A 27385-nucleotide genomic window follows, 5' to 3' on the forward strand; every position below is an offset into this window, starting at 1 on the left:
TACAACAATGCGTTGACAGAAAATGTACCTTTAATACTTAAGTATTTTTAAGAGCAAGTACTTCAGTACTTTAACTTAAGTAAAAATTTGACTGGGCAACTTTCACTTGTATCGGCGTAACATTTGACCAGTGGGATCTGTACTTTGACTTAAGTAATGAAGTTGGGTACTTTGTCCACCTCTGGTTTTTCACTTTATTTGAACATTAAATGTGGGAAAAGATCTGACATTATTTATCTTACATTACATTACATGGCATTTGGCAGATGCTCTTATCCAGCGTAACGTACAAGAAGTGCAAAAGTCAGGTACACAAAGTCCTCATAAGAAAGTTCTAGTGCCAACTAAACAAGTGACAGAATAACACTTAGTGTAATCTTAGTTTCTTTTTTTTTAATTCACAAAAACCTGCCATTTTAACAGGGGTGTGTAGTAATTTTATATAGATAGATAGATAGATAGATAGATAGATAGATAGATAGATAGATAGATAGATAGATAGATAGATAGTATAGCCACTGTAAGGGCACTCTACTCACATTATCGAAAATATGCTATTTCTGTAGCCTGCAAATCCAGTTTAGTCTAAACAGTTACCAATTAACACAGGCTGAACTGGTCAAACTGGTAAACAAACTTCGGCATACTGTTTATAGTCTTAAGTCAATTGTGAATCTATTTTTGAATTCCATAACCTGGTGTGCTGCAAGTGGATTTTGCCTATAATATATATATATATATATATATATATATATATATATATATATATATATTTTTTTTTTTAAATTACACAGAGTCCAATTGTTTGGCAAAGGAAATCAGGCCTGTGTTATCTCCCTTCTAATCACTAATCCGTCACTATTATTAAATTAAATATTTAAAACAGCTTTAATTAAAAAGAGTTTACACACACACACACACACACACACACACACAGTGTGGCTGGTCACATTTTTCCATAGTGCTCTCATATCCTTGTAGGCCGGATGCTCTTCTCACAAACCTTTAAAGACACTTGTATGTTCTCTTCATACCTAATGTTTTGTTCTCTCTGTTGAGCAGTGTCAGATTGCAGACATTCATAGCTGTTTATATTTCAGGATTTGAATGTAACAAGAAGTCGTGGCATGTTCAAATTAGCACATGCAAAAAAAATCTGTCCCAGATGAATGACATTTTCACAAAAACTAGCTAAGTAACAGGCCAACATTTATTCATAACACAAAGCAAAAATGAATTATTTACATTATACTCAACAAATAAATATCACACAAAATTTTGCTTTTTACTGTATGTATTGCGCAACAAGTCGTTCATGATGTAGCTGTTAGGTTAGAACAGGAAACAATCAGAGATCAGAAACACTGAAATCTGACTTTGCAAAGCCAAAATAATAACATAAGCAAGTATTTTTCAGCCTTGCCACCTGCTCGCAATTCCTGAACCGTATCCTTCTTAAAACCCTTTTAAAAATGTCAAGACACTATAAAAATTGTGTTTATATTTCCCAGAGGTAGTTTCCTGTCAAACCAAATGCAACAAATAATATGCAAAGCCTATACCTTTTAACTACTGTGCAAATATGAAACAAAATATACACTCACAGGCCACTTTAATAGGAACACCTATATGCCTGCACGATCATGCTATTATCCAATCAGCCAATTATGTGGCAGCAGCACCGCGCATAAAATTATGCAGATACAGGTCAATAGCTTCAGTAAATGTTAACATGCCAATGAGGAAAATTTTGCCCCCGGTGGCGTAGTCGTTGGTGCCAAATAAGTATTCCGGAAACTGCTGATCTCGTGGGGTTTTCAGACACAACAGTCTTGAGTTTTTGCAGAATAATGCACACAGTGAGAAACATCCACTAAGCAGCAGTTCTGTTGACTATGGTGATTAAAAAAAAAAAATCACTTTTTACAACTGTGGTGAGGAGAAAAGTATTTCAGAAAGCGCAACATGTTGATCCTCGAGGGAGATGGAACCCTACATACAAAAATATGTAGGGTTCCACTCAGGAATATGTTTTTCCTGTGTGCATAGTTTATTTAGATTCAGATTTGGTCACAGTATTATTGATTGAACACATAATTTGCAAAATATGAAGTAAAGTATTGAGAAATATTTCAGCTTTTTCTTCTTTGTAGACCTCACACTGTGGGCAAGGATGTGTCTTGTCCTGCAACCAAACATGGAAATGAAACACACAATTATCAATTTTATGTCAAAGATTAATAGGACACAAGGTATTTGTAACAGTATTATAGCAACATCATGATTCTTACTGTTAACCGAAAACAAAATATTGATCTATTAAAAGAAATAGGAGCAATAAATCTATGTGTTTGATGACAACACTAAAAAGATATGCCAAGAAAATATCTGAAATTGGTAAGTATACTAAGGCAAGTATACATTTCTTCTCAGGTATTAAGATACTGATAATTAGGATGCAGTGCTGCAGCACAGCAACCTATGGGCTCCCCTAGGGGAGCCCATAGGTTGCAGTGCAAAGCACTGCAACTATTGTTCTTCTACGTGTTTCTTCTTCTTCTTATATTTATTATTCCTACGCAAATTTTGATTTTGAATAACTCAATAACCGTACGTCGCACACAGACAAACAATACATCAAAACGTGCGGCTCGATCAGACTCGCTATGCTATTACTTTTCTCTACAGATTACGATTTTTTTGCGACTACGTCGCGAAAAAATCGTCAAAAAAAACCCCCATTCATTTCTATGGAATTAATTGAAAAAAAAAAGCACTTTTTCAACGTTTTTCAAACGTCCGCTGCTCTGGCATGCTTTAACCTAGAGACGTGATTCAAACTCTAAAACGTAGGAAAACTTCTCCTCTGTGGATCTGGCATTCAACTTTTCTGCTAGGTTCTACACTTTCGGATCAGTCCCGGCTCAACCGCCATGTGGGTTCTGGGAGAAAATCCGGCTTTTGAATGGGTGTCTATTGCGTTACACACCAGTGAAGCTCGTTAACTTAGAGTGGCGAGAGGTTGAAAATAAAGCTCAAACTTTCTCGCTTAAACTGTGTTTTCAGCCACAAATTTCACTCTACAGACATGATTTTCTCAAAAGTAGTAGGAAAACTTGTCCTGATTCACACAATGCGTCTACCTAAACGATAGGATTTACAGTTTTTGAATGACAAGCGTCAAACTGAGGACAGGGCAGCTGACAGGCTTCATTGACACCCATTATAAACGTGAGAGAAAAGTCACTCGTTTTTAAATCGCTCTAGTGTCGTTATTTTTAAGACTACAACCAAAAAAATACATCATTTTATTCAGGAGACCCTTCTAGCACTCACTGTGAAAGAATTTTGTGAATAGCTGCTTCCGTTGTCGAGTTATTTGTCATTGTTCGAGGCCTGGTCCTTCATAAAAAACAGTAGAAAACTCCAGCCCTTGTGTGTCTTAGCTCATTGACACCCATTATAAACGTGACAGAAAAGTCAGTCATTTTTAAGTCGGTCTACTGTCCTCATTTTTAAGACTACAGACAAAAAATTACATCATTTTATTCAGGAGACCCTTCTAGCGCTCACTGTGAAAGAATTTTGTGAATAGCTTCTTCCGTTGTCGAGTTATTTGTCATTGTTCGAGGCCTGGTCCTTCGTAAAACACAGCACAAAATTCAAGACCTCGTGTGTCTTAGCTCATTGACACCCATTATAAACGGGACAGAAAAGTCAATCATTTTTAAATCGCTCTAGTGTCATTATTTTTAACACTACAGACAAAAGAAATACATAATTTTATTCAGGAGACCCTTCTAGCGCTCACTGTGAAAGAATTTTGTGAATAGCTGCTTCCGTTGTCGAGTTATTTGTCATTGTTCGAGGCCTGGTCCTTCGTAAAACACAGCACAAAATTCAAGACCTTGTGTGTCTTAGCTCATTGACACCCATTATAAACGTGACAGAAAAGTCAATCATTTTTAAATCGTTCTAGTGTCATTATTTTTAACACTACAGACAAAAAAATACATCATTTTATTCAGGAGATCCTTCTAGCGCTCACTGTGAAAGAATTTTGTGAATAGCTGCTTCCGTTGTCGAGTTATTTGTCATTGTTTGAGGCCTGTTCCGTAGTAAAACACAGCACAAAATTCAAGACCTTGCGTGTCTTACCTCATTGACACCCATTATAAAAGTGACAGAAAAGTCTCTAATTTTTAACACTACAGACAAAAAAATTACATCAGTCTATTCAGGAGACCCTTCTAGCGCTCACTGTGAAAGAATTTTGTGAATTTCTTTTTATTGTGAAAAAAAAAAAAAAAACAGCCTCGGTCGGCATGACACTTCACCTTAGCCGCCCACTTTATTAGGAACACTTCTGGTCGTACATACAAACACTCAGAGTTTAGAGTTTATTTTATTTTTAAAAGGGACAGTGCACAAATTAAACATTATCCTTGTGGTAAGGACAGATGTCTGTCCCAGGTTATAGCAGTACATGCTAATTTCCGCCTGTAGTCACTTTGGTTATACTCTTGAATAGCTCTTCTTCATGACGGTTGCTGTCTCAAAAACACACACAATCATTGCATTGAAACATCACTGCAGGTCACACATTCACGGCCAGCAAACATGCGTGACCGAATTGCTTCGCGCACTGCATCCTCTCACAATTTCCCCCGGGGAATTGTCCGGTCTAGTTAGGAATGCAGAAGAAGTTACATTTATATACAGTGGTGCTTGAAAGTTTGTCAACCCTTTAGAATTTTCTATATTTCTGCATAAAGATGACCTAAAACATCATCAGATTTTCACACAAGTCCTAAAAGTAGATAAAGAGAACCCAGTTAAACAAATGAGACAAAAATATTATACTTGGTCATTTATTTAATGAGGAAAATGATCCAATATCTGTGAGTGGCAAAAGTATGTGAACCTCTAGGATTAGCAGTTCATTTGAAGGTGAAATTAGAGTCAGGTGTTTTCGATCAATGGGATGACAATCAGGTGTGAGTGGGCACCCTGTTTTATTGAAAGAACAGGGATCTATCAAAGTCTGATCTTCACAACACATTTGTGGAAGTGTATCATGGCACGAACAAAGGAGATTTCTGAGGACCTCAGAAAAATTGTTGATGCTCATCAGGCTGAAAAAGGTTACAAAACCATCTCTAAAAAGATTTTGGACTCCACCAATCCACAGTCAGACAGATTGTGTACAAATGGAGGAAATTCAAGACCATTGTTACCCTCCCCAGGAGTGGTCGACCAACAAAGATCACTCCAAGAGCAAGGCGTGTAATAGTCGGCGAGGTCACAAAGGACCCCAGGGTAACTTCTAAGCAACTGAAGGCCTCTCCTCGCATTGGCTAATGTTAATGTTCATGAGTCCACCATCAGGAGAACACTGAACAACAATGGTGTGCATGGCAGGGTTGCAAGGAGAAAGCCACTGCTCTCCAAAAAGAACATTGCTGCTCGTCTGCAGTTTGCTAAAGATCACGTGGACAAGCCAGAAGGCTATTGGAAAAATTTTTGTCAACAGATGAGACCAAAATAGCACTTTTTGGTTTAGATGAGAAGCGTTATGTTTGGAGAAAGGAAAACACTGCATTCCAGCATAAGTACCTTATCCCATCTGTGAAACACGGTGGTGGTAGTATCATGGTGTGGCAGCGGGGGCGTGGTCAAGCGCCGGTCTGTGACAGGAGGGCGGAGCCAGGGAAGGTGAGTGGCAGAATCACTACACCTGACGGTAATTAACCTGTGTTTGTGTGTCTTCCCAGTAACCACGCCCTATTTAAGGAGGCAGAGGGAGAGCAGAGGGAAGCTCTTCCCGGGACAAGAACACAGCGTGTGTGTGTGTATTTAACAGATAAAGGAACGATTGTTATACTGAAAAGTCTGGCAATAAAAGCCTGTTTGTTCCCTGAAGCTTTGTCCTGCCGTCCTCTGTGCTCCACCCACACCTAAGCGAGCTCTACAGTGGTGCTGAAACCCGGGAAAAAGGTGGAGCACCAACACAGCAGCCCCATGGAATCCTCCCCGTTCGCAGACCTGGTCCATGCCCTCGCCACGGCTCAGCAAAGCCAGCACCAGGCGCTCATCACGCTCCAAAAGGAACAAGAGCGGCGCTTCGAAGCCCTGGTGCTGGCCCAGCAGGAAAATCGCGAGGTGTTCCGGCATCTCCTCACGTCGGCGGGGTCCACCAACATCCCGGCCTCGGGCCCGTCTCCCCTCACCATGATCAAGATGGGCCTGCAGGACGACCCCGAGGTGTTCCTCGCATTGTTCGAACAGGTCGCCGAAGCCTCGGGGTGGCCGATGGAGCAGCGCGCGGCGCGCCGCCTCCCCCTCCTAACGGGAGAGGCGCAGCTGGCCACGCTACAGCTCCCCGCCGACCGCCGGCTGGCCTACGCGGACCTTCGCCGGGCCGTCCTCCAGCGCGTGGGGCGCACACCAGAACAACAGCGCCAGCACTTCCACGCGCTGCGGTTGGAGGAAGTCGGCCGGCCGTTCACGTTCGGCCAGCAGCTCCGGGACGCCTGCTGGCGGTGGCTGAGGGCCAACGATTGCGACACTGAGGGAATCATCGATCAGGTGGTGCTGGAGCAGTTCATCGCCCGCTTACCAGCCGGAACCGCGGAATGGGTCCAGTGCCACTGCCCGGCGTCGCTGGATCAGGCAGGAGGACTGGCGGAGGATCATTTGGCGGCTGTTCCGGCAGCAGGACAGCCGACGACGTCTTCTCTTCTCTCCTCTTCTCTCTCTCTTTCTCCCCTCCCTTCTGTGTCCCGTCCTCGCCCCATTCCCCCACCACGGAGACGGGGGCTGGCTCCACCCCAGCCAGCCCGCCGCACCTGTGGTGCCCTCTCGTTTCTCCCTTCTGTGTCTGTCTCTCCCCCCCCCTCAGGTGAGTGAGCCCCAGAGCACCGGTGCAGAGGGAAAGCCCGGGCCGGTTTGCTGGCACTGCGGGGAGCCGGGCCACCTGCAACAACAGTGCGCAGCAATGGAGGTGGGCGCGGTGGTACGGATCCCCGACGCACCAGAGGCTGCCCTCGATCGGGCCGGAGCGTATTGCATACCGGTGAGTGTTCAAGGGGCTACATATCAGGCGTTGGTGGATTCTGGTTGCAATCAGACCTCAATCCGCCAAAGCCTGGTGCAAGACGAGGCATTGGGGGGAGCACAGGGGGTGAAGGTGTTGTGTGTGCACGGGGATGTTCACAGCTACCCTTTGGTGTCTGTCCACATATTTTTCAGAGGGGAAAAACCTATAGTGAAGGCAGCGGTTAATCCTTGCCTTACCCACTCTTTAATTTTGGGGACTAATTGGCCGGGATTTCGGGGTTTAATGACGCGCCTAGTAAAGAGTGGATCCTGCCATTTGACAGGGGGAGGTCCCGGTGTCGCTTTGGCTGGAGCTGCTGTCGCAGAGCCGTCTACGTCATCTCCGCGACAGAGTGAGGAGCCGCCGGCTCCTCCTCTTTCTGTTGGGGAATCCCTTGCAGATTTCCCATTAGAACAATCGTGAGACGAGACTCTGTGACATGCGTTTGACCAAGTGAGAGTAACCGATGGTCAAACGCTCCAGCCGAACGCCACCCCGTCCTTCCCCTATTTTTCTATTTTGAAGGATAGATTATACCGAGTGACGCAGGACACTCAGACGAAAGAGTGAGTCACACAGCTGTTAATTCCAAAGAGCCGCCGGGAATTGGTATTTCAGGCGGCTCACTTTAATCCCATGGCTGGACACCTAGGGCAGGATACGACACTAGCCCGAATAATGGCCCGATTCTATTGGCCGGGGATTCGCGGCGATGTCCGTAGGTGGTGTACGGCGTGCCGCGAATGCCAGTTAGTAAATCCAGCGGCCATTCCAAAAGCGCCTTTGCGCCCCCTACCATTAATCGAGACCCCGTTCGAAAGAATTGGGATGGATCTCGTCGGGCCATTAGATCGGTCAACACGAGGGTACCGCTTTATATTAGTTCTGGTGGACTATGCAACGCGATACCCGGAAGCGGTGCCTCTTCGCAATATCTCAGCATGCAGTATTGCGGAGGCCCTCTTCCACGTCATCTCCCGAGTTGGAATCCCGAAAGAGATTCTGACTGACCAAGGCACCTCGTTTATGTCACGAACACTGAGCGAACTGTATGGGCTATTAGGTATTAAGCCGATCCGCACCAGCGTTTATCACCCACAAACGGACGGTTTAGTTGAACGGTTCAATCGCACCCTCAAGAATATAATTAAAAAATTCATAAGTGAGGACGCACGTAACTGGGATAAATGGCTCAAACCCTTGTTATTTGCAGTGCGAGAGGTCCCCCAAGCCTCCACGGGGTTCTCCCCATTCAAATTGTTATACGGGCGTAAGCTGCGCGGCATTTTAGATGTGCTGCGAGAAAATTGGGAGGAGGGACCTTCACAGAGTAAAAACAAAATTCAGTACGTTATGGACCTGCGCACAAAACTCCACACGCTCACCCACCTAACTCAGGAGAATTTGCGGCAGGCCCAGGAACGGCAAGCCCGCCTGTACAACAAGTGCACGCGCCTTAGAGAGTTCACTCCGGGAGATAAGGTACTCTTACTGTTGCCCACGTCGAGCTCCAAATTAATCGCCAAGTGGCAAGGACCCTTTGAGGTCACACGGCGAGTCGGGGACGTCGACTATGAGGTGAGGTGAACGGACGGGGGGGGGCGCTACAGATCTACCACCTCAATCTGCTTAAACTCTGGAACGAGGAGGTCCCCGTGGCGTTGGTGTCGGTAGTTCCGGAGAAGGCGGAGCTGGGGCCGGAGGTTCAAAAAGGGACATTGGCATCACGTACCCCTCCGGTCCCCTGTGGAGACCACCTCTCCCCGACCCAACTCACGGAGGTTGCCCAGTTGCAGGCCGAGTTTTCGGATGTGTTCTCACCCCTGCCCGGTCGCACTAACCTCATAGAACACCACATAGAGACGCCCCCGGGGGTGGTAGTGCGTAGCCGCCCTTACAGGCTACCCGAACACAAAAAAAAAGGTGGTTCAGGAAGAACTTCAGACCATGCTCGAAATGGGCATCGTCGAGGAGTCCCACAGTGACTGGAGCAGCCCGGTGGTGTTGGTACCCAAGGCCGAAGGGTCGGTCCAGTTCTGTGTGGACTATAGAAAAGTCAACGCGGTGTCTAAATTCGACGCGCACCCAATGCCTCGTATTGACGAGCTGCTCGATCGACTAGGCACAGCTCGCTTTTACTCGACACTGGATTTGACGAAGGGATATTGGCAGATCCCCTTGACTCCATTATCCCGGGAGAAAACGGCCTTTTCCACACCGTTCGGCTTACACCAATTTGTCACACTTCCTTTTGGGCTGTTTGGGGCGCCCGCTACGTTTCAGCGGCTGATGGACAGGGTCCTCCGGCCCCACGCCACCTATGCGGCCGCATATCTTGATGATATTATCATCTATAGTAACGACTGGCAGCGGTACCTGCAACACCTGAGGGCCGTCCTTAGGTCGCTGAGGCGGGCGAGTCTCACTGCCAACCCGAAGAAGTGTGCGATTGGGCGGGTGGAAGTACGGTATCTGGGCTTCCACTTGGGCAACGGGCAGGTGCGTCCCCAAATTAATAAGACAGCAGCGATTGCGGCCTGCCCGAGGCCCAAAACCAAAAAGGGGGTGAGACAGTTCCTGGGGCTGGCTGGCTACTATCGTAGATTTATACCTAATTATTCGGACGTCACCAGCCCGCTGACTGACCTCACTAAAAAGGGGGCGCCAGATCCGGTCCAGTGGACGGAGCAGTGCCAGCAGGCGTTCTCTGAGGTAAAGGCTGCACTGTGTGGGGGGCCACTCTTACACTCCCCTGACTTTTCTCTCCCTTTTGTGTTGCAGACCGACGCGTCGGACAGAGGGCTGGGGGCGGTGTTGTCCCAGGAGGTGGAAGGGGAGGACCGCCCCATCCTGTACATCAGCAGGAAGCTGTCGGTGCGTGAGGGGCGCTACAGCACTATTGAGAAGGAATGCCTGGCGATCAAGTGGGCGGTCCTCGCCCTCCGTTACTGCTGGGGCGCCCTTTCACCCTCTGTTCGGACCACGCGCCCCTCCAGTGGCTCCACCGCATGAAAGATGCCAACGCGCGGATCACCCGTTGGTATCTGGCGCTCCAACCCTTCAATTTCAAGGTGGTCCACAGGCCGGGGGCGCAGATGGTCATGGCGGACTTCCTCTCCCGTCAAGGGGGGGGGGGGGGGGGGGGGAGAGTCAGCTGCGGGCCGGACGGGCGCCCGGCCTGAGTCGGGCGGTGGGGGTATGTGGCAGCGGGGGCGTGGTCAAGCGCCGGTCTGTGACAGGAGGGCGGAGCCAGGGAAGGTGAGTGGCAGAATCACTACACCTGACGGTAATTAACCTGTGTTTGTGTGTCTTCCCAGTAACCACGCCCTATTTAAGGAGGCAGAGGGAGAGCAGAGGGAAGCTCTTCCCGGGACAAGAACACAGCGTGTGTGTGTGTATTTAACAGATAAAGGAATGATTGTTATACTGAAAAGTCTGGCAATAAAAGCCTGCTTGTTCCCTGAAGCTTTGTCCTGCCATCCTCTGTGCTCCACCCACACCTAAGCGAGCTCTATACATGGTTTGGGCCTGTTTTGCTGCATCTGGGCCAGGACGGCTTGCCATAATTGATGGAACAATGAATTCTGAATTATACCAGCGAATTCTAAAGGAAAATGTCAGGACATCTGTCCATGAACTGAATCTCAAGAGAAGGTGGGCCATGCAGCAAGACAACGACCCTAAGCACACAAGTCGTTCTACCAAAGAATGGTTAAAGAAGAATAAAGTGAATGTTTTGGAATGGCCAAGTCAAAGTACTGACCTTAATCCAATGGAAATGTTGTGGAAGGACCTGAAGCGAACAGTTCATGTGAGGAAACCCACCAACATCCCAGAGTTGAAGCTGTTCTGTACGGAGGAATGGGCTAAAATTCCTCCAAGCTGGTGTGCAGGACTGATCAACAGTTACCGGAAACGTTTAGTTGCAGCTATTGCTGCACAAGGGGGTCACACCAGATACTGAAAGCAAAGGTTCACACACTTTTGCCACTCACAGATATGTAATATTGGATCATTTTCCTTAATAAATCAATAACCAAGTATAATATTTTTGTCTCATTTGTTTAACTGGGTTCTCTTTATCTACTTTTAGGACTTGTGTGAAAATCTGATGTTTCAGGTCATATTTATGCAGAAATACAGAAAATTCTGAAGGGTTCACAAACTTTCAAGCACCACTGTAGTGCCTTTCACAATCTCAAGGTCGCTTTACATGGAGAAAGAGGAGCTGTCATGGAGAGACTGAGGAAGAGAATTCCAGAGTTTGGAAGCCACGGTGTTGAAGGACCTGCTTCCCAAGGTGGAAACTCTGGTGCGTGGGACAGCAAGTAGATTATTGCTAGAAGGACTGACAGAGCGAGAAGGGGAGTAAGGGGTCAAGAGGTAGAGAGGAGCAAGGTTCTGCAGGGTTTTGAAGCTGAGAAGCAACGTTTTATATTTGATACAGGACTAAAGGTTAGACTGGATGGAGGAGAGGAGGATGTCGAGTGATTTGTGACAGAAGTTTGCCAGCAAGAGTGAAAGTGAAAGTGTACAAGACAGTAGTAAGACCGGTGATTATGTACGGTTTGGAGACAGCGGCACTGACAAAAAGACAGGAGGCTGAACTGGAGGTAGCAGAGCTGAAGATGTTGAGATTTTCATTGGGAGTGAGAAAGTTGGACAAGATGAGAAATGAGTTTATTAGAGGGACAGGACATGTAGGATGGCTTGGAGACAAAGTGGCAGAAGCAAGATTGAAATGGTTTGGACACGTCCAGAGGAGAGATCCAGAGGAAAGAATGCTGGAGATGGAGTTGCCAGGTAGAAGGAAAAGAGGAAGACCAAAGATGAGATTTATGGATGTGATGAAGGAGGACACAAGGACAGTTGGTGCTACATAAAAAGATATGGAGGAGATGGAGGGATACTATCCGCTGTGGCAATCCCTAATGGGAACAGCCAAAAAAGAGAAGGAAGCAGAAGAAGAGAGGACTAAATCAGTAACAAGTGTAGCTGATAGAGGAACAGGGTGAAGTGAGTAAAAGACTGCATATGGGTGAGAAAAAAAAAAAAAAATATATATATATATATATATATATATATATATATATATATATATATATATATACACACACACACACACACAGGGTGTTTCACAAAAATGTACTCACACTTTAACTGTCCCTAACATGCTGCCTTTTTTGTGTTGCAGGTGTAATTAATTAATCACAGCATGGACTTCTTTTTGTGGGGATATCTCAAAGACAAAGTTTATCGCACCAAACCAAGAACAATTGATGCATTGAAATTGGAAATTGAAAGACAATGTCGCGATATTCCTAATGACCTGTTTCGTGATGTTTGCGAATCCCTTGGTGCGCGTTATCAGCGTTGTCTGGACAATAATGGTCATCAATTTGAACATTTGCAAACATGATTCTTCAATTACATTTGTCTTCTGTATTCGAAGCTATTCCATTTCACTCTATGTTCATAAATAAAGGTTTTCTCGTCATTCAAAGTGTGAGTACATTTTTTTGAGACACCCTGTATATATATATATATATATATATATATATATATATATATATATATATATATATATATATATATATATATCTTATCTGATATATACAGCTATGTGAAAAAGAAAGCACACCCTCTTTCAAGTCTAGGTTTTACAGTAATTGTCAGGACATAAAAAAATCATCTGGTCCTTACCAGGTCTTAAAATTAGGTAAATACAACCTCAGATGACCAATAACACATGGTGTATTCACCCTGTCATTAAAGTAAGCCAAAAATGCAGTAGCAGTGTATGAAAAATTAAGTACACCCTTACTGCTTCCATAGAAATTATGAAGGGAATTAGCAACCAAGTGTTGCTGATCAAATTAATTTGATAAATTGATCATCTGCAAGTGTGGCCATCTCTTAAAAAGCAGAAATTTTGGCAGTTTGCTGGTCTGGAGCACTCAGGTGTATGTTAACACAGTCAGTGCGTTTACATGCACATCCAAATCGAGCTACTGTCGGTAATCGAGCTAAGGGTCCCAGCAGGGGTGCCAGAGAAATCCAATCCTACATGCACACAAGGAAATTGAGCTATTGTGTGAGGTACATCAGCCTTTCGTCTAAACGGGGGAACAGGGGCGCTGCGCCCTCTTACTCTCGGCGTGCGCCCCCTTACCGACTCCATAAAAACATCCCAGCAACACTACGTGACAATGTGTCTGATCATCAAATACGTTATAATTGCTCCAAAAATATTCCAATCATAGTAGATACACCGCCAGACGGTGCAAAAACTATCCGAATTGGCGTTTTCCAGACTGAGGCGCCATGTTGTTTAGTTGTTTACTTGTCGCGGCTGCTCTCGTGAGATTTGACATGAGTTACATACAAGGTCAGCTGACTTGTAGAGCAAGATTTCTCGAGACTGAATGACCTTTCACCCACCGGCGCAGGAGCTTTTGACAGAAGTAGTTCACGAGTTGTTTTTGTTGACACTTGGGCATTTAAAGATGTCATCCCATGGCACGAAGCAGAAGAAAGCCAAAGACTGTCCAGGGCAGAAGAAGATTACTTCTTTCTTTTTCAATGTTGACAGACAATTTGTTACAATTTCCCTCTCAGATAGCCTCAGAATGTCCCATTGGAGCATTTTTCAAAGGCTTTGCACGGTGGGGGGGGGGGGGGGGGGGGGACAACCGGCACCATCTCCCCCCCGCTTCGCTCCCTCGCCATGGTGAGCGCCCTCATACTAAATTTTTCTAGAAAAAACCCTGTACATTGTGCACCCGAGCCACAGGTGGCGCTACATGCCCCATCGTGTTGGTACACTTCCGGTTGTCATCATGAAGAAGAGCTATTCAAGAGTATAAACAAAGTTATCAGTTCCGTGTTCACAAGAAGAACGACGACGAGGACAGCAACATGGAGAGAGAGAAGATGGACAACAACGAAGCAGCTCAGCACTTGTTGAACCACTTGTGGTCTCGTCACTCATCACTTCCGGAAGGGGCAGTCCTGAAGTAAGTAGCTCGATAGGGTTTACATGCACTAAGTAGCTCGGCTACAATCGCATAATCTAGGTCGCGTAGCTCGATTACGAGAAATCCAGTTTGGTTCGATTTCAGCTGAGCTAAGGTGTTTCCATGGCATTTAGAACTTCGATTTCAGTCGAGCTATGGCAGAAATTCGATTTTCTCTATGTGCATGTAAACGCACTGAGTGCCAAGGAGGAAAGACATCAGCAATGATCTTAGAGAAGCAATTGTTGCTGCACATCAGTCTGGGAAGCATTATAAGGCCATTTCCAAACAATATGAAATCCATCATTCTATTGTGAGAAAGATTATTCAGATGTGGAAAACATTCAAGACAGTTGCCAATCTTCCCAGGAGTGGACGTCCCAGCAAATTGAGTCCAAGGTCAGACTGTGCAATGCTCGGAGAAATTGCAAAAAACCCAAGAACTACATCTAGGACTCTACAGGCCACAGTTAGCATGTTAAATGTTAAAGTTCATGAAAGTACAATTAGAAAAAGACTGCGCAAGTATGGCTTGTTTGGAAGGGTTGCCAGAAGAAAGCCTCTTCTATCTAAAAAGAACATGGCAGCACAGCTTAGGCAAGGCAAGGCAAGTTTATTTATATAGCGCATTTCATACACAGTGGCAGTTCAATGTGCTTTACAGAGGTAAAAGCAAAACAATAAACAATAGAAAATAAAATTACATAAAATAAACAGGGAAGAGATAAAAAAATAAGAAGAATTAAGCAATAGTAGAAATAAAATAATAAAATGAAGTAAAAGTTCAGTAAAAAACAGCAGAATAAAATAGAATAAAAGTTAAGTAAAGTTTAAAACATGCAAAGATGATGATATTAATCAGTTAGCAGAAAGCATCTGAGAACAGCTTGGTCTTTAATCTAGATTTGAAGCTGCCAACAGCAGGAGCATTTTTAATGTCCTCTGGGAGTTGGTTCCATAGCTGTACTGCATAGTAGCTAAAACCTGCTTCACCACACTTTGTTTTAACAACAGATTTTACCAGTAAATTTTGCTGCTGCGATCTGGTAGATCTGATTGGCCTTAGGTTTGCAAAGATGCATCTGAACAAGCCACAAGCCTTCTGGAACAATGTCCTTTGGACAGGTGAGACCAAAGTGGAAATGTTTGGCCATAATGCACAGCGCCATGCTTGGCGAAAACCAAACACAGCATATCAGCACAAACACCTCATACCAACCATCAAGCACAGTGGTGGAGGGGTGATGATTTGGGCTTGTTTTGCAGCCACAGGTCCTGGGCACCTTGCAGTCAGAGTCAACCACGAACTACTCTGTATACCAAAGTGTTTTAGAGGCAAATGTGAGGCCATCTGTCCAACAGCTAAAGCTTGGCTGCAGTTGGGTCATGCAACAGGACAATAATCCCAAGCACACTAGCAAATCTACAGCAGAATGGCCGAAAACAAAAAGAATCAAGGTGTTGGAATGGCCAAGTCAAAGTCCAGACCTCAACCGAATTGAAATGCTGTGGCGGGACCTTAAGAGGGCTGTGCATAAACAAACGCCCTCAAACATGAATGAACTGAAGCAATGTTGTAAAGAAGAGAGGGCAAAAATTCCTCCACAATGATGTGAGAGACTGATAAAATCATAAAGAAAATGATTGCTTCAAGTTATTGCTGCAAAAGGTGGTTCTACAAGCTATTGAATCATGGGCTGTACTTAGTTTTTCCACACATGGATTCTGTATTTTCACTTAATTTTTGTTTAATAAATAATGACACGGTGGAATCTGTCGTGTGTTGCTTTACACCTGAGGTTAGATTTGCATAATTTTAGGACCTGGTAAGGATCAGATGATTTTTTGTGATGTCTTGATTGGTAAAACCATGTAACTGGAAGAGTGTGTACTTTCTTTTTCACATGTCTATATAAATATAATCTTATCTGATAACATCGCTGCCCTCTCTGAGCCTGAACTCATTTATGATGGACTGAGGCCATCATCATAAACGCTCTGGATAAGCGGATCTGATAAAGTCTGTAAATGTAATAAAAAGAAGCAACTTAATCTCATCAGTATATTCCATTTATACTGTAAAAGTACAGTCATTTTAAAAAAAAAAAAAAACTTATTTTTTAAAAAGCAAGTAAAAAAAACAGTGATGGATAAAAACCCATATATCTTATGTAAATAAAGACACAAATTTTCGTTGTCCGGTGGCTAATGTTTATGAGATATTTTGCCTTGTACTTATGATCGGATCCCTTGTGATGGTACACATATATCGTTCGTACGTACAGATGTCCTACGGTCGCAAAAGCCATCAAAAATCAGGTCAATGCATTACCATATTCTCTTAGCATGGAGTTCCGCTCCACATGCGAAAACTCCGCTATGAATATACTTTAACTTTCGTAACGACTTTCCAGGGAGGCCAATGAAGAGGGAATAGTTATTACATAATGGATTTTCAGAAGAGAAAAAGTGTTCAACGGCTGACTAAAACAAATTTGGTCTGTCTGCACATGACATATTATGAATAGTAAAGCACATAAGCGCCATCATAAAAATCACTTAATCTGGCATCAAAACTACATGTTAACTGTTAAAAGGTCAAAAAGTCAGCCCTAAGGCTTTTAGTTTTGTTTTCCTAATAAAAAGAAAATGCAACGTTGTGAAGATATGAAATTGTCTGGCTGGAGAATAAATAAATATAGTCTTCTTCAGAGACTCAACCATCAGTCACCGTTTCCGACTTTGTCGTGAAGAACACTGTTGACTTACGGCACCAAAAAAAGTGAATAAAAATTGTTTCCATAATATACTTATCTGCTACAACACAATCTTTATAATGATTTTACTGTATAATAATATGAATTATATTCATTTCAGTGAATGCTGAAGTTAAACAGAGTATCAAACTCCACAAATACATCTTTAAATATTCTTCCAAAACATACAGCATTAAACATTTGTCCTTTAACAGTATAAACAGAGGTCAATTCTTATCTGTGAGAGGGTATTTAACACAGAGACATCATACTCACACTAAGGTATCGTGTGAGTTTCTTGAGCCTTGTGGGTAAATTTGAGTTTTGCTCAGTCTCGTGAACAAGAACAGTCATCTCTTTTTCAAAGCATGTCATTGTGGATTTGGAACAGTTCTGCTGGAGCGAGAAGACAACACCTTGAAATGGTATACTGTACACAGGCAAAAACACCAGAATATTTTATAACTTTGTGTCTATGTGCTTAAAATAAATACATAAAGAACAACATTTCCATGTCTTGTGATTGTAGTGAATAAAAAAAAAAAATCACATTTCCCCATATTTAATTTACTGTATAAAATATTCTAGTTTATATGCAACATCCAACATACAAACACATGGTTTATGTCTTGCTGAAATTGTTCCCAGAATATTAAAAGCATGTGTTGTCAGAAATACAGACTTGTCAATTAGTGTAATCATGACATTTTAACAGATTACTTATATGTATTATATCCCGAGACACACTACTGCTCACAAATTATAATAAGTGTAATAATGAGCTACATAAATAAAAATGAAGAATACTATTACATGCAAGAAACACGTACCCCATAATTGCTTAGCGTTGGTGTGTATAGCTTGAAATCGTTTAATTCCTGTTATGATAGAAGAATACATTGGTATCATTATCAAAATGAGTAAATTATGGTCTTATTAATGTATAGACTTTTTTTTGAATGAGTTATTAATGTAAAATAGAGAAATTAGTCAAATTAGTGAAATAAGGGTACAACTTCATCTTCAGCTTTTACTTCTATTATCAATTTAAAAGCAACAAAACATTTGAACAGAAAACCAACATGGGATGGCCGTGATCTTTGGGCCCTCGGGCGGTACTGCATTAAAAACAGACATGATTCTGTTATGGAAATCACTGCATAGGTTCAGAAACATTTCCGAAAACCATCATTAGTTTATTGCTGTATCCAGAAATGCAATTTAAAATTATACCATGCAAAGAAAAAAACAAAATAAAACGTATATACGGTACGAATACAATATCCAGAAACACCGCTGCCTTCTCTGCGCCTGAACTCATTTATGAATGAATGAGGACATCATAAATGCTCTGGATAAGAGCATCTGATAAATTCTGTAAATGCAATTTTAAAAAGCAACTGAAAGTAACCAGTATATGTTAGGACTGGGACTGTTTTGGCCTCTAGAGGCCGCTGTTATGTTTATCTTGTCATGGTTGTTTTGGCCTCTAGAGGCCGCCACTGTGTTTTGTGTTTGTCTTGATTGCCTGTTTCCTGCCCCGCCCTGTTCCTTAATGAGTTTGTGTATAAATACCCCTCTGTTTGTTCCCCTTGTCACGGAGTCTTTACGCCAGGGGTGTCAAACCTGATCCATAAAGGGCCTTGTGGCTGCAGGTTTTCATTCCAGCCATGCAGCAGCACACCTGACTTGGCTCATTCAATCAACTGAACTGTCTTCACACAGTCAAATACTTGCAGCCACACCCACCCTTGATTAAAGGGTGGGTGTGTCAGTTGATTGAATAAGCCAAATCAGGGTGCTGCTGCATGGCTGGAATGAAAACCTGCAGCCACACGGCCCTTTATGGATCAGGTTTGACACCCCTGCTTTACGCTATGTTGTCTAGTGCTAGTTTCCTCTGTCCCACGTATCTCGCCTGTGCCCTTGTGTTTTTGCTTTCTTTGGACTTTGTATTTTTTGATCTTCTGAGCATTCAGCATTTTTGCCTTTCCTTTTGTTTTTTGGACTTTGAACCTTTGGATATTTTTATTTTTGGTCATCTTCTAAGCTTTTGGATTTTCTTTGTTTTTTCCATCAGATTGTAAATATTGTAAATAAACTGTTTTTTGATACTCTACCTACGCCTCATGCCTCTGCACTTGAGTCATCCCCCTGGTGGCCTAGTGGGGGTTTGCTGGATTATATGCTGGTTCGAATCCCAGCAAAACCCTAACAGAAAGACTCTGTCATGACCGACTCAGCAGAGGCATCTTCAACGATCTACCCGGCTAACCTTCAGGGAATTATGGCTTCTTTAACACACTTTGGAGCTACCATGGACACTCATAGACAAACACTTACGAGCCAACATGAGGCCCTTGCTCGCCACGAGGTACTGCTTCAGCAAATTGGGAAAACCCTGGCACAGCTGACTCCTCTGCCCGCATCTCCTCATCCTGATCCGGCTCCTGCTCCACCATCTGCACCGGCTCCAGTGCCTCCCGCCACGCTGTCTCCTTCACCTCGCGAACCCAGCCTTCCTACACCACAGAGGTATGACGGCAAGCACGGTGAGTGCCGGGAGTTCCTTACCCAGTGCCAACTCACCTTTGAGCTTCAGCCTATCACCTACACTATGGATCGCCGCAAGACTGCCTTTGTGATAACCTTGTTAGCTGGTAAGGCACGAGCTTGGGCAAAGGCCATTTGGCAGAGACAGGGACCCGAGTGCTCTGATTTCAAGTTTTTTATGGAGGAGATGCTTCGTGTCTTCGATCAGGCAGACACCAGTAAAGACGCAGCCAGGAAGCTCATGTCCATCCGGCAAGATGGAAGCGTCGCGGACTACGCCATCGCGTTCCGGACGCTCGCAGCTGTCAGCGGATGGAACAAAGCAGCCCTGGTTTCAGTCTTTCACCATGCTTTGTCTGACCCCATCAAAAACGGCCTGGCCTCTATCGGATGCCCAAGTGACCTCGAAACTCTGATCTCACATTCTACTCGTCTTGACAACAGGATTAGAGAGCGCCGCCGAGTCCTGAGCTTCCCCGGCCTCACTGCCTCGACCTGGAGCCCGTCTACCTCCTCCAGTGACTGTCCAGAGCCCATGCAAGTTGGCCATACTCGTCTCTCCGCAGCTGAGAGGGAGAGCAGAAGGAGGGACAAGTGCTGCATCTACTGTGGCAAGCCTGGCCATTTCCGAGCATCATGTCCCGAGCTCTCGGGAAAAGGACCGCCCCGTCCAGCCGAGGGAGGGTTGTGACGGGGCCTACCCTCTCTCCTGAACTCCCTGGCCAAGGAGTCTACATCCCGGTCTCCATCTCCTGGGGTGAGTCCGTCCACTCTTGCCAGGCCTTGTTAGACTCAGGGGCGGCTGGAAACTTTATGGATATCCACTTCGCCCAAAGTATCAATGTCCCGACTGCGCCTCTTGAAGTCCCACTGTCTGTGTCTGCCCTGGATGGCCAAGCTTTAGGTGATGGAAGAGTCACCCAAGTTACTTCTCCAGTCTTTCTCCAGTCTCAAGGTCACAAAGAAGAAATATCCCTGCACCTTATTCATTCACCTGAGTTCCCAGTTATTCTAGGCCTTCCTTGGCTTACTCGCCACAACCCTCGCATAGACTGGGTAACAAGCCAGGTTGTGGAATGGGGTCCTGCATGCCATGCCTCTTGTCTGCTCTCTAGCTCTCCTGTGTCTCCTGCCGAGCCTCCTGATCTCACCGAGTTATCTCAAGTTCCCACAGAGTACTGGGATCTGAAAGAGGTTTTTAGCAAGAGCAGGGCCGCCGTTCTTCCTCCGCACCGCGCCTACGACTGTGCCATCGACTTGCTCCCTGGGACTACTCCTCCTCGGGGCCGACTGTTCTCCCTCTCTCAGCCAGAATGCAAGGCCATGGAGGAATACATCAAGGAAGCCCTGGTCTCTGGGTTCATTCGACCCTCCACTTCACCTGCTGGTGCCGGCTTCTTCTTTGTCGGCAAGAAGGATGGGGGGCTCCGACCGTGTATTGACTATAGGGGCCTGAACAAGATCACTGTGAGCAACCGCTATCCCCTTCCGCTGATGTCCACAGCATTCGACCTGCTCCAAGGCACCACCGTCTTCACCAAGTTGGACTTACGGAACGCATACCACCTCATCCGTATCCGACAAGGAGATGAGTGGAAGACCGCCTTTAACACCCCGTCAGGGCACTACGAGTACCAGGTGATGCCCTTCGGACTCACCAACGCACCAGCTGTTTTTCAGGCCCTAATCAACGACGTCTTGAGGGACATGATTAACCTGTACGTTTTTGCCTACCTCGACGACATCCTAATCTTTTCCAAGACCATGCAGGAGCACCGCCACCATGTCCGCCAGGTTCTCCAGAGGCTGCTACAGAACAATCTGTTCGCTAAGGCCCAGAAATGCGAATTTCATGTTCCCGAGGTCTCCTTTCTGGGTTTTATTGTACGGACAGGCCAACTCCAGATGGATCCAGCCAAGACCCTGGCCGTCCGGGACTGGCCCACCCCCAAGTCCATCAAAGAGGTTCAGCGGTTCTTAGGATTTGCTAACTTCTACCACAAGTTCATCAGGAACTTTAGTTCTGTAGCAGCGCCCATATCGGACCTCACCAAAGGGACAGGTGGATCATATGTCTGGTCTCCTCAGGCGGAAAAGGCGTTCAAGGACCTCAAGCACCGCTTTTGCATGGCACCCATTCTGGTCCTCCTGGACCCTTCGCAACCCTTCATCGTTGAGGTGGACGCCTCGGACAGCGGCGTCAGCGCGGTCCTCTCTCAACGCTCGGAAGGAAGGTTGCACCCCTGCGCATACTTCTCCCACCGCCTGAGTTCTGCGGAGTCCCGGTATGACGTGGGGGATCGAGAACTGCTAGCAGTTAAACTGGCCCTTGAGGAGTGGAGGCACTGGCTGGAGGGAGCGCAACACCCATTTTTGGTCTGGACGGACCACAAGAACCTGGAGTACCTCCAGCAAGCAAAGAGACTCAATCCACGACAGGCTAGGTGGGCCTTATTTTTCAGTTGGTTCGACTTTACCCTATCATACCGCCCTGGCTCCAAAAATACCAAACCTGACGCGCTTTCCAGGCTGTTCGCTCCCACCAACAGGGAGAGCGAAGTTGGGCCTATTATCCCTGTGTCCCGGATTGTGGCCCCTGTCCGCTGGGGTATTGAGGAGGCTGTCCGATGAGCCCAATGCCAGGACCCTGGTCCTGGGACGGGGCCACCGGGCCTCTTGTACATCCCACATCAAGCCCGGGCCAAGGTTCTCCAGTGGGGTCACTCGTCCCCTCTCACCGCCCACCCGGGAGCTCAAAGGACCCTGGACTTTTTGAGAAGATGCTTCTGGTGGCCTAGCATGGAGAAGGAAGTGAGGTCATTCGTCCTTTCCTGCGAAGTGTGCACCAGAAGCAAGAACCCACGACAGCATCCCCAGGGTCTCCTGCATCCTCTGACTATTCCCCGGCGTCCCTGGTCCCACGTGGCAGTCGACTTCATCACGGGTCTCCCTGAGTCACAAGGTAATACTGTCATTTTGGTCATAGTAGACAGATTCTCTAAGGCCTGCCGCTTCATACCACTGTGCAAGCTCCCTTCTGCCCTGGAAACTGCCAAACTCATGTTCACTCATGTCTTCCGAGTTTTTGGTCTCCCACAGGACATAGTTTCTGACCGGGGGCCCCAGTTCTCCTCCCGAGTGTGGCATGGGTTTTGCAAGCTCATCGGAGCCACTGCCAGCCTCTCCTCTGGGTTCCACCCACAGTCCAATGGCCAGACGGAGAGGCTCAACCAGGACCTGGAAACCACCCTGCGAGGCCTGGCTATGGATAACCCGACATCGTGGAGCACCTGGCTGCCATGGGCAGAGTACGCCCACAACACTTTGCAGTCATCGGCCACCAAGCTGTCGCCATTCCAGTGCCAATTCGGGTTCCAGCTACCTCTGTTCCCGGACCAGGAGGAGGATGCGGGGGTGCCCTCGGTCAACCAATATGTGAGATGGTGTCGCAAGACCTGGAGCAAGGTCAGGAAGACCCTCATCCAGACCTCCAGAACCAACCAGACTCAGGCCAACTGCCATAGAAGACCTGCCCACGCTTTCCGCCCTGGGCAGCGGGTTTGGCTGTCCACCAAGGACCTTCCGCTGCGGGTGGAGAACCGCAAGCTTGCTCCTCGCTACATTGGCCCCTTCAAGGTGGTGCGCAGGGTGAACCCTGTCGCCTACCAGCTCCAGTTGCCCCAGACTCTGAGGATCAACCCCACATTCCATGTTTCCCTGTTGCGGCCCGTACTGACGTCCACGTATGCCCCTGCCCCTAGGAATCCCCCACCCCCCCGCATCTTCCAGGGTCAGACTGTGTTCACCGTGCATCGCCTGCTTGACTCCCACCGGGTCTGCGGCGGGCTTCAATACCTGGTAGATTGGGAGGGCTATGGCCCTGAGGAACGCTGTTGGGTCTCCGCCCGGGACATTTTAGATAAAGGACTGTGCCGGGACTTCCATTCGGCCCATTCGGATCGCCCTGGGAACGTCAGGAGACGCTCCTGGGGGGGACAGGACCGGGACTGTTTTTGCCTCTAGAGGCCGCTGTTATGTTTATCTTGTCATGCTTGTTTTGGCCTCTAGAGGCCGCCACTGTGTTTTGTGTTTGTCTTGATTGCCTGTTTCCTGCCCCGCCCTGTTCCTTAATGAGTTTGTGTATAAATATCCCTCTGTTTGTTCCCCTTGTCACGGAGTCTTTATGCTATGTTGTCTAGTGCTAGTTTCCTCTGTCCCACGTATCTCGCCTGTGCCCTTGTGTTTTTGATGTTTTTGCTTTCTTTGGACTTTGTATTTTTTGATCTTCTGAGCATTCAGCATTTTTGCCTTTCCTTTTGTTTTTTGGACTTTGAACCTTTTGGATATTTTTATTTTTGGTCATCTTCTGAGCTTTTGGATTTTCTTTTTGTTTTTTCCATCGGATTGTAAATATTGTAAATAAACTGTTTTTTTGATACTCTACCTATGCCTCACGCCTCTGCACTTGAGTCATCCCCTGGGTGGCCTAGTGGGGGTTTGCTGGATTATCACACCAGTGACCTGGGTTCAAATCCCAGCAAAACCCTAACAGTATATTCCATTTACAGTGGGTATAAAAAGTGTACACACCCCATTAAAATGATAGGTTTTTCTGATGTAAAAAATGAGACCACAATAAATAACTTCAAAATTTCCCCACCTTTAATGTGACCTATAACCTGTACAATTCAACTGAAAAACAAATCTGTTCGGGGGAAAAACATAAAAAATAAAAAGCGTACAATAAGCTGGCTGTGTAAGTGTGCACACCCTTAAACTAATACTTTGTTGAAGCACCTTTTGATTTAATTACAGGATTCAGTCTTTTTGGGTCGGAGCCTATCAGCCTGCCACATCTAGACTTTGGTAGCATTTGCCCACTCTTCCTTGCAAAAGCGCTCCAGATCTGTCAGATTGCGAGGGCATCCCTTGTGCACAGCCCTCTTCAAGTCACCCCACAGATTTTCAATTGGATTTAGGTCTGGGCTCTGGCTGGGCCGTTCCAAAACTTTTTTTGGCATCATTGTCATGCTGAAAGATGAAATTCCTCTTCATCTTCAGCTTTCTAGCAGACACCTGAATGTTTTGGGCCAAAATTGACTGGTATTTAGAACTGTTCATAATTCCCTCCACCTTGACTAAAGCCCCTGTTCCAGCTGAAGAAAAACAACCAAAAAACATGATGTTGCCACCACCATGCTTCACCGTGGGTATGGTGTTCTTTTGGTGATGTGCAGTGTTGTTTTTGCACCAAACATTACCTTTTGGAATTGTGGCCAAAAAGTTCAATCTTGGTTTCATCAGACCGTAACACATTTTCCCACATGCTTTTTGGAGAGTTGATGTTTTGTTTTGTTTGCAAAATTTAGCCAGGCCTGGATGTTTTTCTTTGACCCTACCTCATAGTCCAGACATATGTAGAATATGGGAGATTGTCACATGTAGTACACAACCAGTACTTTGTCAGAAATTCCTGCAGCTCCTTCAGTGTTGCTGTAGGCCTCTCGGCAGCCTCCCTGACCAGTTTTCATCTTGTCTTTTCATCAATTTTGGAGGGACGTCCATTTCTCAGTAATGTCACTGTTGTCCCATATTTTTTCCACTTCTTGATGACTGTCTTCACTGTGCTCCATGGTATATCTAATGCCGTGGAAATGTTTTTGTCCCCTTCTCCTGACTGATACCTTTCAACAATGAGATCCCTGTGATGCTCTGTAAGCTCTCTGTGAACCCTGGCTTTTGCTGGAGGATGCAACTGAGTAAATGTCTGAACTTTATTTGGGGTTAATCAAAGTCATTTTAATAGATGGCAGGTGTGAACCCCAAAAGACTGAATGCTGTAATTAAATCAAAAGGTGCTTCAACAAAGTATTGATATATATGTTAACGATATGCCAAGGTCAAATCATTAGTTTTCTTTTGTTTCAGACATGTAAAAGTTTTTACCTTTACCTGACATGTTTCGACGGTGTAACTTCCGTCTTCATCAGAGGGTCACCCTCTGATGAAGACGGAAGTTACACCGTCGAAACATGTCAGGTAAAGGTAAAAACTTTTACATGTCTGAAACAAAAGAAAACTAATGATTTGATTTAAGAAGACATAATGAACGTAATATATTTGATATGCCAAGGTATCTTGAGTATGGGTTGAGCCTCGCCCTCTTTGCAGATGATAGCAAGCTTTATTGCCCTATTGAATCTGCAAGTTCCGGTGTCTCTTTGCAGAGCAACTTGAACTGTCTCCATGACTGGAGTATGGATTATGGCATGCAGTTTAACATCTCTAAATGCAAGGTTTTGCACATGTCAAAGCTGAGATAATGTAAAGGGACTCAAAATAATTATCAACTAGCTGGGAAGGTATTGGAAACAGCCTCTGAAACTTTCGATCTCGGGGTGGTCGTTTCTAATAAGCTCACGTGGGCTACCCATATTGAGGAACTTTGTGCTAAGGGAAACAAAGTGTTAGGTCTTGTGAAGCGCGTTTGTGGGCGTGATATTTACGATGTATCAACTAGGCAATTACTGTATATGACTTTAGTTAGGCCAATATTAGAATATGCATAGCCTTTGTGGTCCCCTTATACAGTTAAACATCGAAAGCTGTTGGAAAACATCAGGCGTCGCGCCACAAAGTTTATTCTAAACTATCCGGCCGTAGAGTTAACATACAATGACAGGTTGTGTAAGCTAAATTTACTCCCTCTAGAATTTCATAGGGAGATACATGACTTAGTCCTCCTATTCAAATTCAAGGTTGGGATAATAACAGCAAATTTTGTCAATTTTTTGTCACCTGCAACCAGCCATTATAGAACTCGTAATTATGATTTTAACAACTTTTGTCCTCTTACGTCGCATAAGCAAGATTATTTCACTAAATCATATTTTCCTCAAACTATAAAATTATGGAACAGTCTCCCTAGTTATATAAAAGCAGTCTACGTCAGTTCCTGAGTTAAAAAAAAACTACTTCGTAGCCATTATAATTCAAGATTGTACTCATACCGAGCACCCTGACCTATATTTATTTAACTTGGATATTTTTGTTACTTAGTCAATTGATAATTTTTTTTATATTTATCGTTTTTCTTGTTTTTAATCATCTAAGTATGTTTTGTATTTTGTTAAGGGGTTGAATGTTAATTGGGGCTTTGCCCTGTATTCTTCTCGTGCCACTTTTGTTATTTATGTATTTATTGTGGCAAACCTCAATAAAAGAAAAGAAAAAAAAAATTAGTTTAAAGGTGTGCACACTTATGCAACCAGCTTATTGTACATATTTTTTATGTTTTTCCCTCCAACAGATTTATTTGTTTTTCAATTGAATTGTACAGGTTATAGGTCACATTAAAGGTGGGAAAAGTTTTGAAATGATTTATCATGGTCTCATTTTTTAACATCAGCAAAACCTATCATTTTAACTGGGTGTGTACACTTTTTATATCCACTGTATGTGTCAGCCCTGCGATGATCTGGCGACTTGTCCAGGGTGTACCCCGCGTCTCACCCACAGTCAGCTGGGATAGGCTCCAGCTTGCCCGTGACCCTGCACAAGATAAGTGGTTATGGATAATGGATGGATGGATGGATGGATGTTACACTGTTTGCCCATGCAGTCTTTCACAGAGCGGTGAACCCCTCCCCGTCTTTACTTCTGAGAGACTCAGCTTCTCTTTTTATACCCAATCATGTTGCCAAGGAACCTAATTAGTTATTGTCATCAGGACTCAAGACTGCATTTTCCAGAATTCAGAGCAGCCTTCAAATATGGCCACCATGGACTACAACACAACACACACACACACACACAGACCTCACCGCACACAGTCACCTGATTATTGACTGAACACACCTGGAAATAATCACCACAGCACACTACATATACACACAGCAAAAGGATTTTGTGAAGTAAATGCTCAAGTGGTTCTAATTTACCAAGCTTTTCGGTCATTGCGT

The 27385-nt window shown here is 45.0% G+C and overlaps 1 protein-coding gene across 3 annotated transcripts in view; it reads right to left on the reverse strand.

Moving 5' to 3' along the window:
* Positions 1 to 795: 795 nt before the first annotated feature.
* Positions 796 to 27385, reverse strand: part of il15l (interleukin 15, like) — a 39457-nt gene continuing 12867 nt past the window's right edge. Inside the window, exons 2-4 of one of the 3 annotated variants that reach the window (XM_060898062.1) lie at positions 17702 to 17749; positions 17148 to 17264; positions 796 to 2185 (exon numbers count right to left, since the gene is read on the reverse strand). In XM_060898062.1, coding sequence (XP_060754045.1) covers positions 2051 to 2185; positions 17148 to 17264; positions 17702 to 17749 — 300 coding nt within the window. In that variant the 3' untranslated portion in view covers positions 796 to 2050. Of the gene's footprint in view, positions 2186 to 17147; positions 17268 to 17701; positions 17750 to 27385 lie in introns of all 3 variants that reach the window. The other 2 variants (XM_060898061.1, XM_060898063.1) reach the window with 2 other exon arrangements.

The sequence above is a fragment of the Neoarius graeffei genome, chromosome 17, assembly GCF_027579695.1.
Source record: "Neoarius graeffei isolate fNeoGra1 chromosome 17, fNeoGra1.pri, whole genome shotgun sequence".
In the NCBI taxonomy this organism is placed as follows: Eukaryota; Metazoa; Chordata; class Actinopteri; order Siluriformes; family Ariidae; genus Neoarius; species Neoarius graeffei.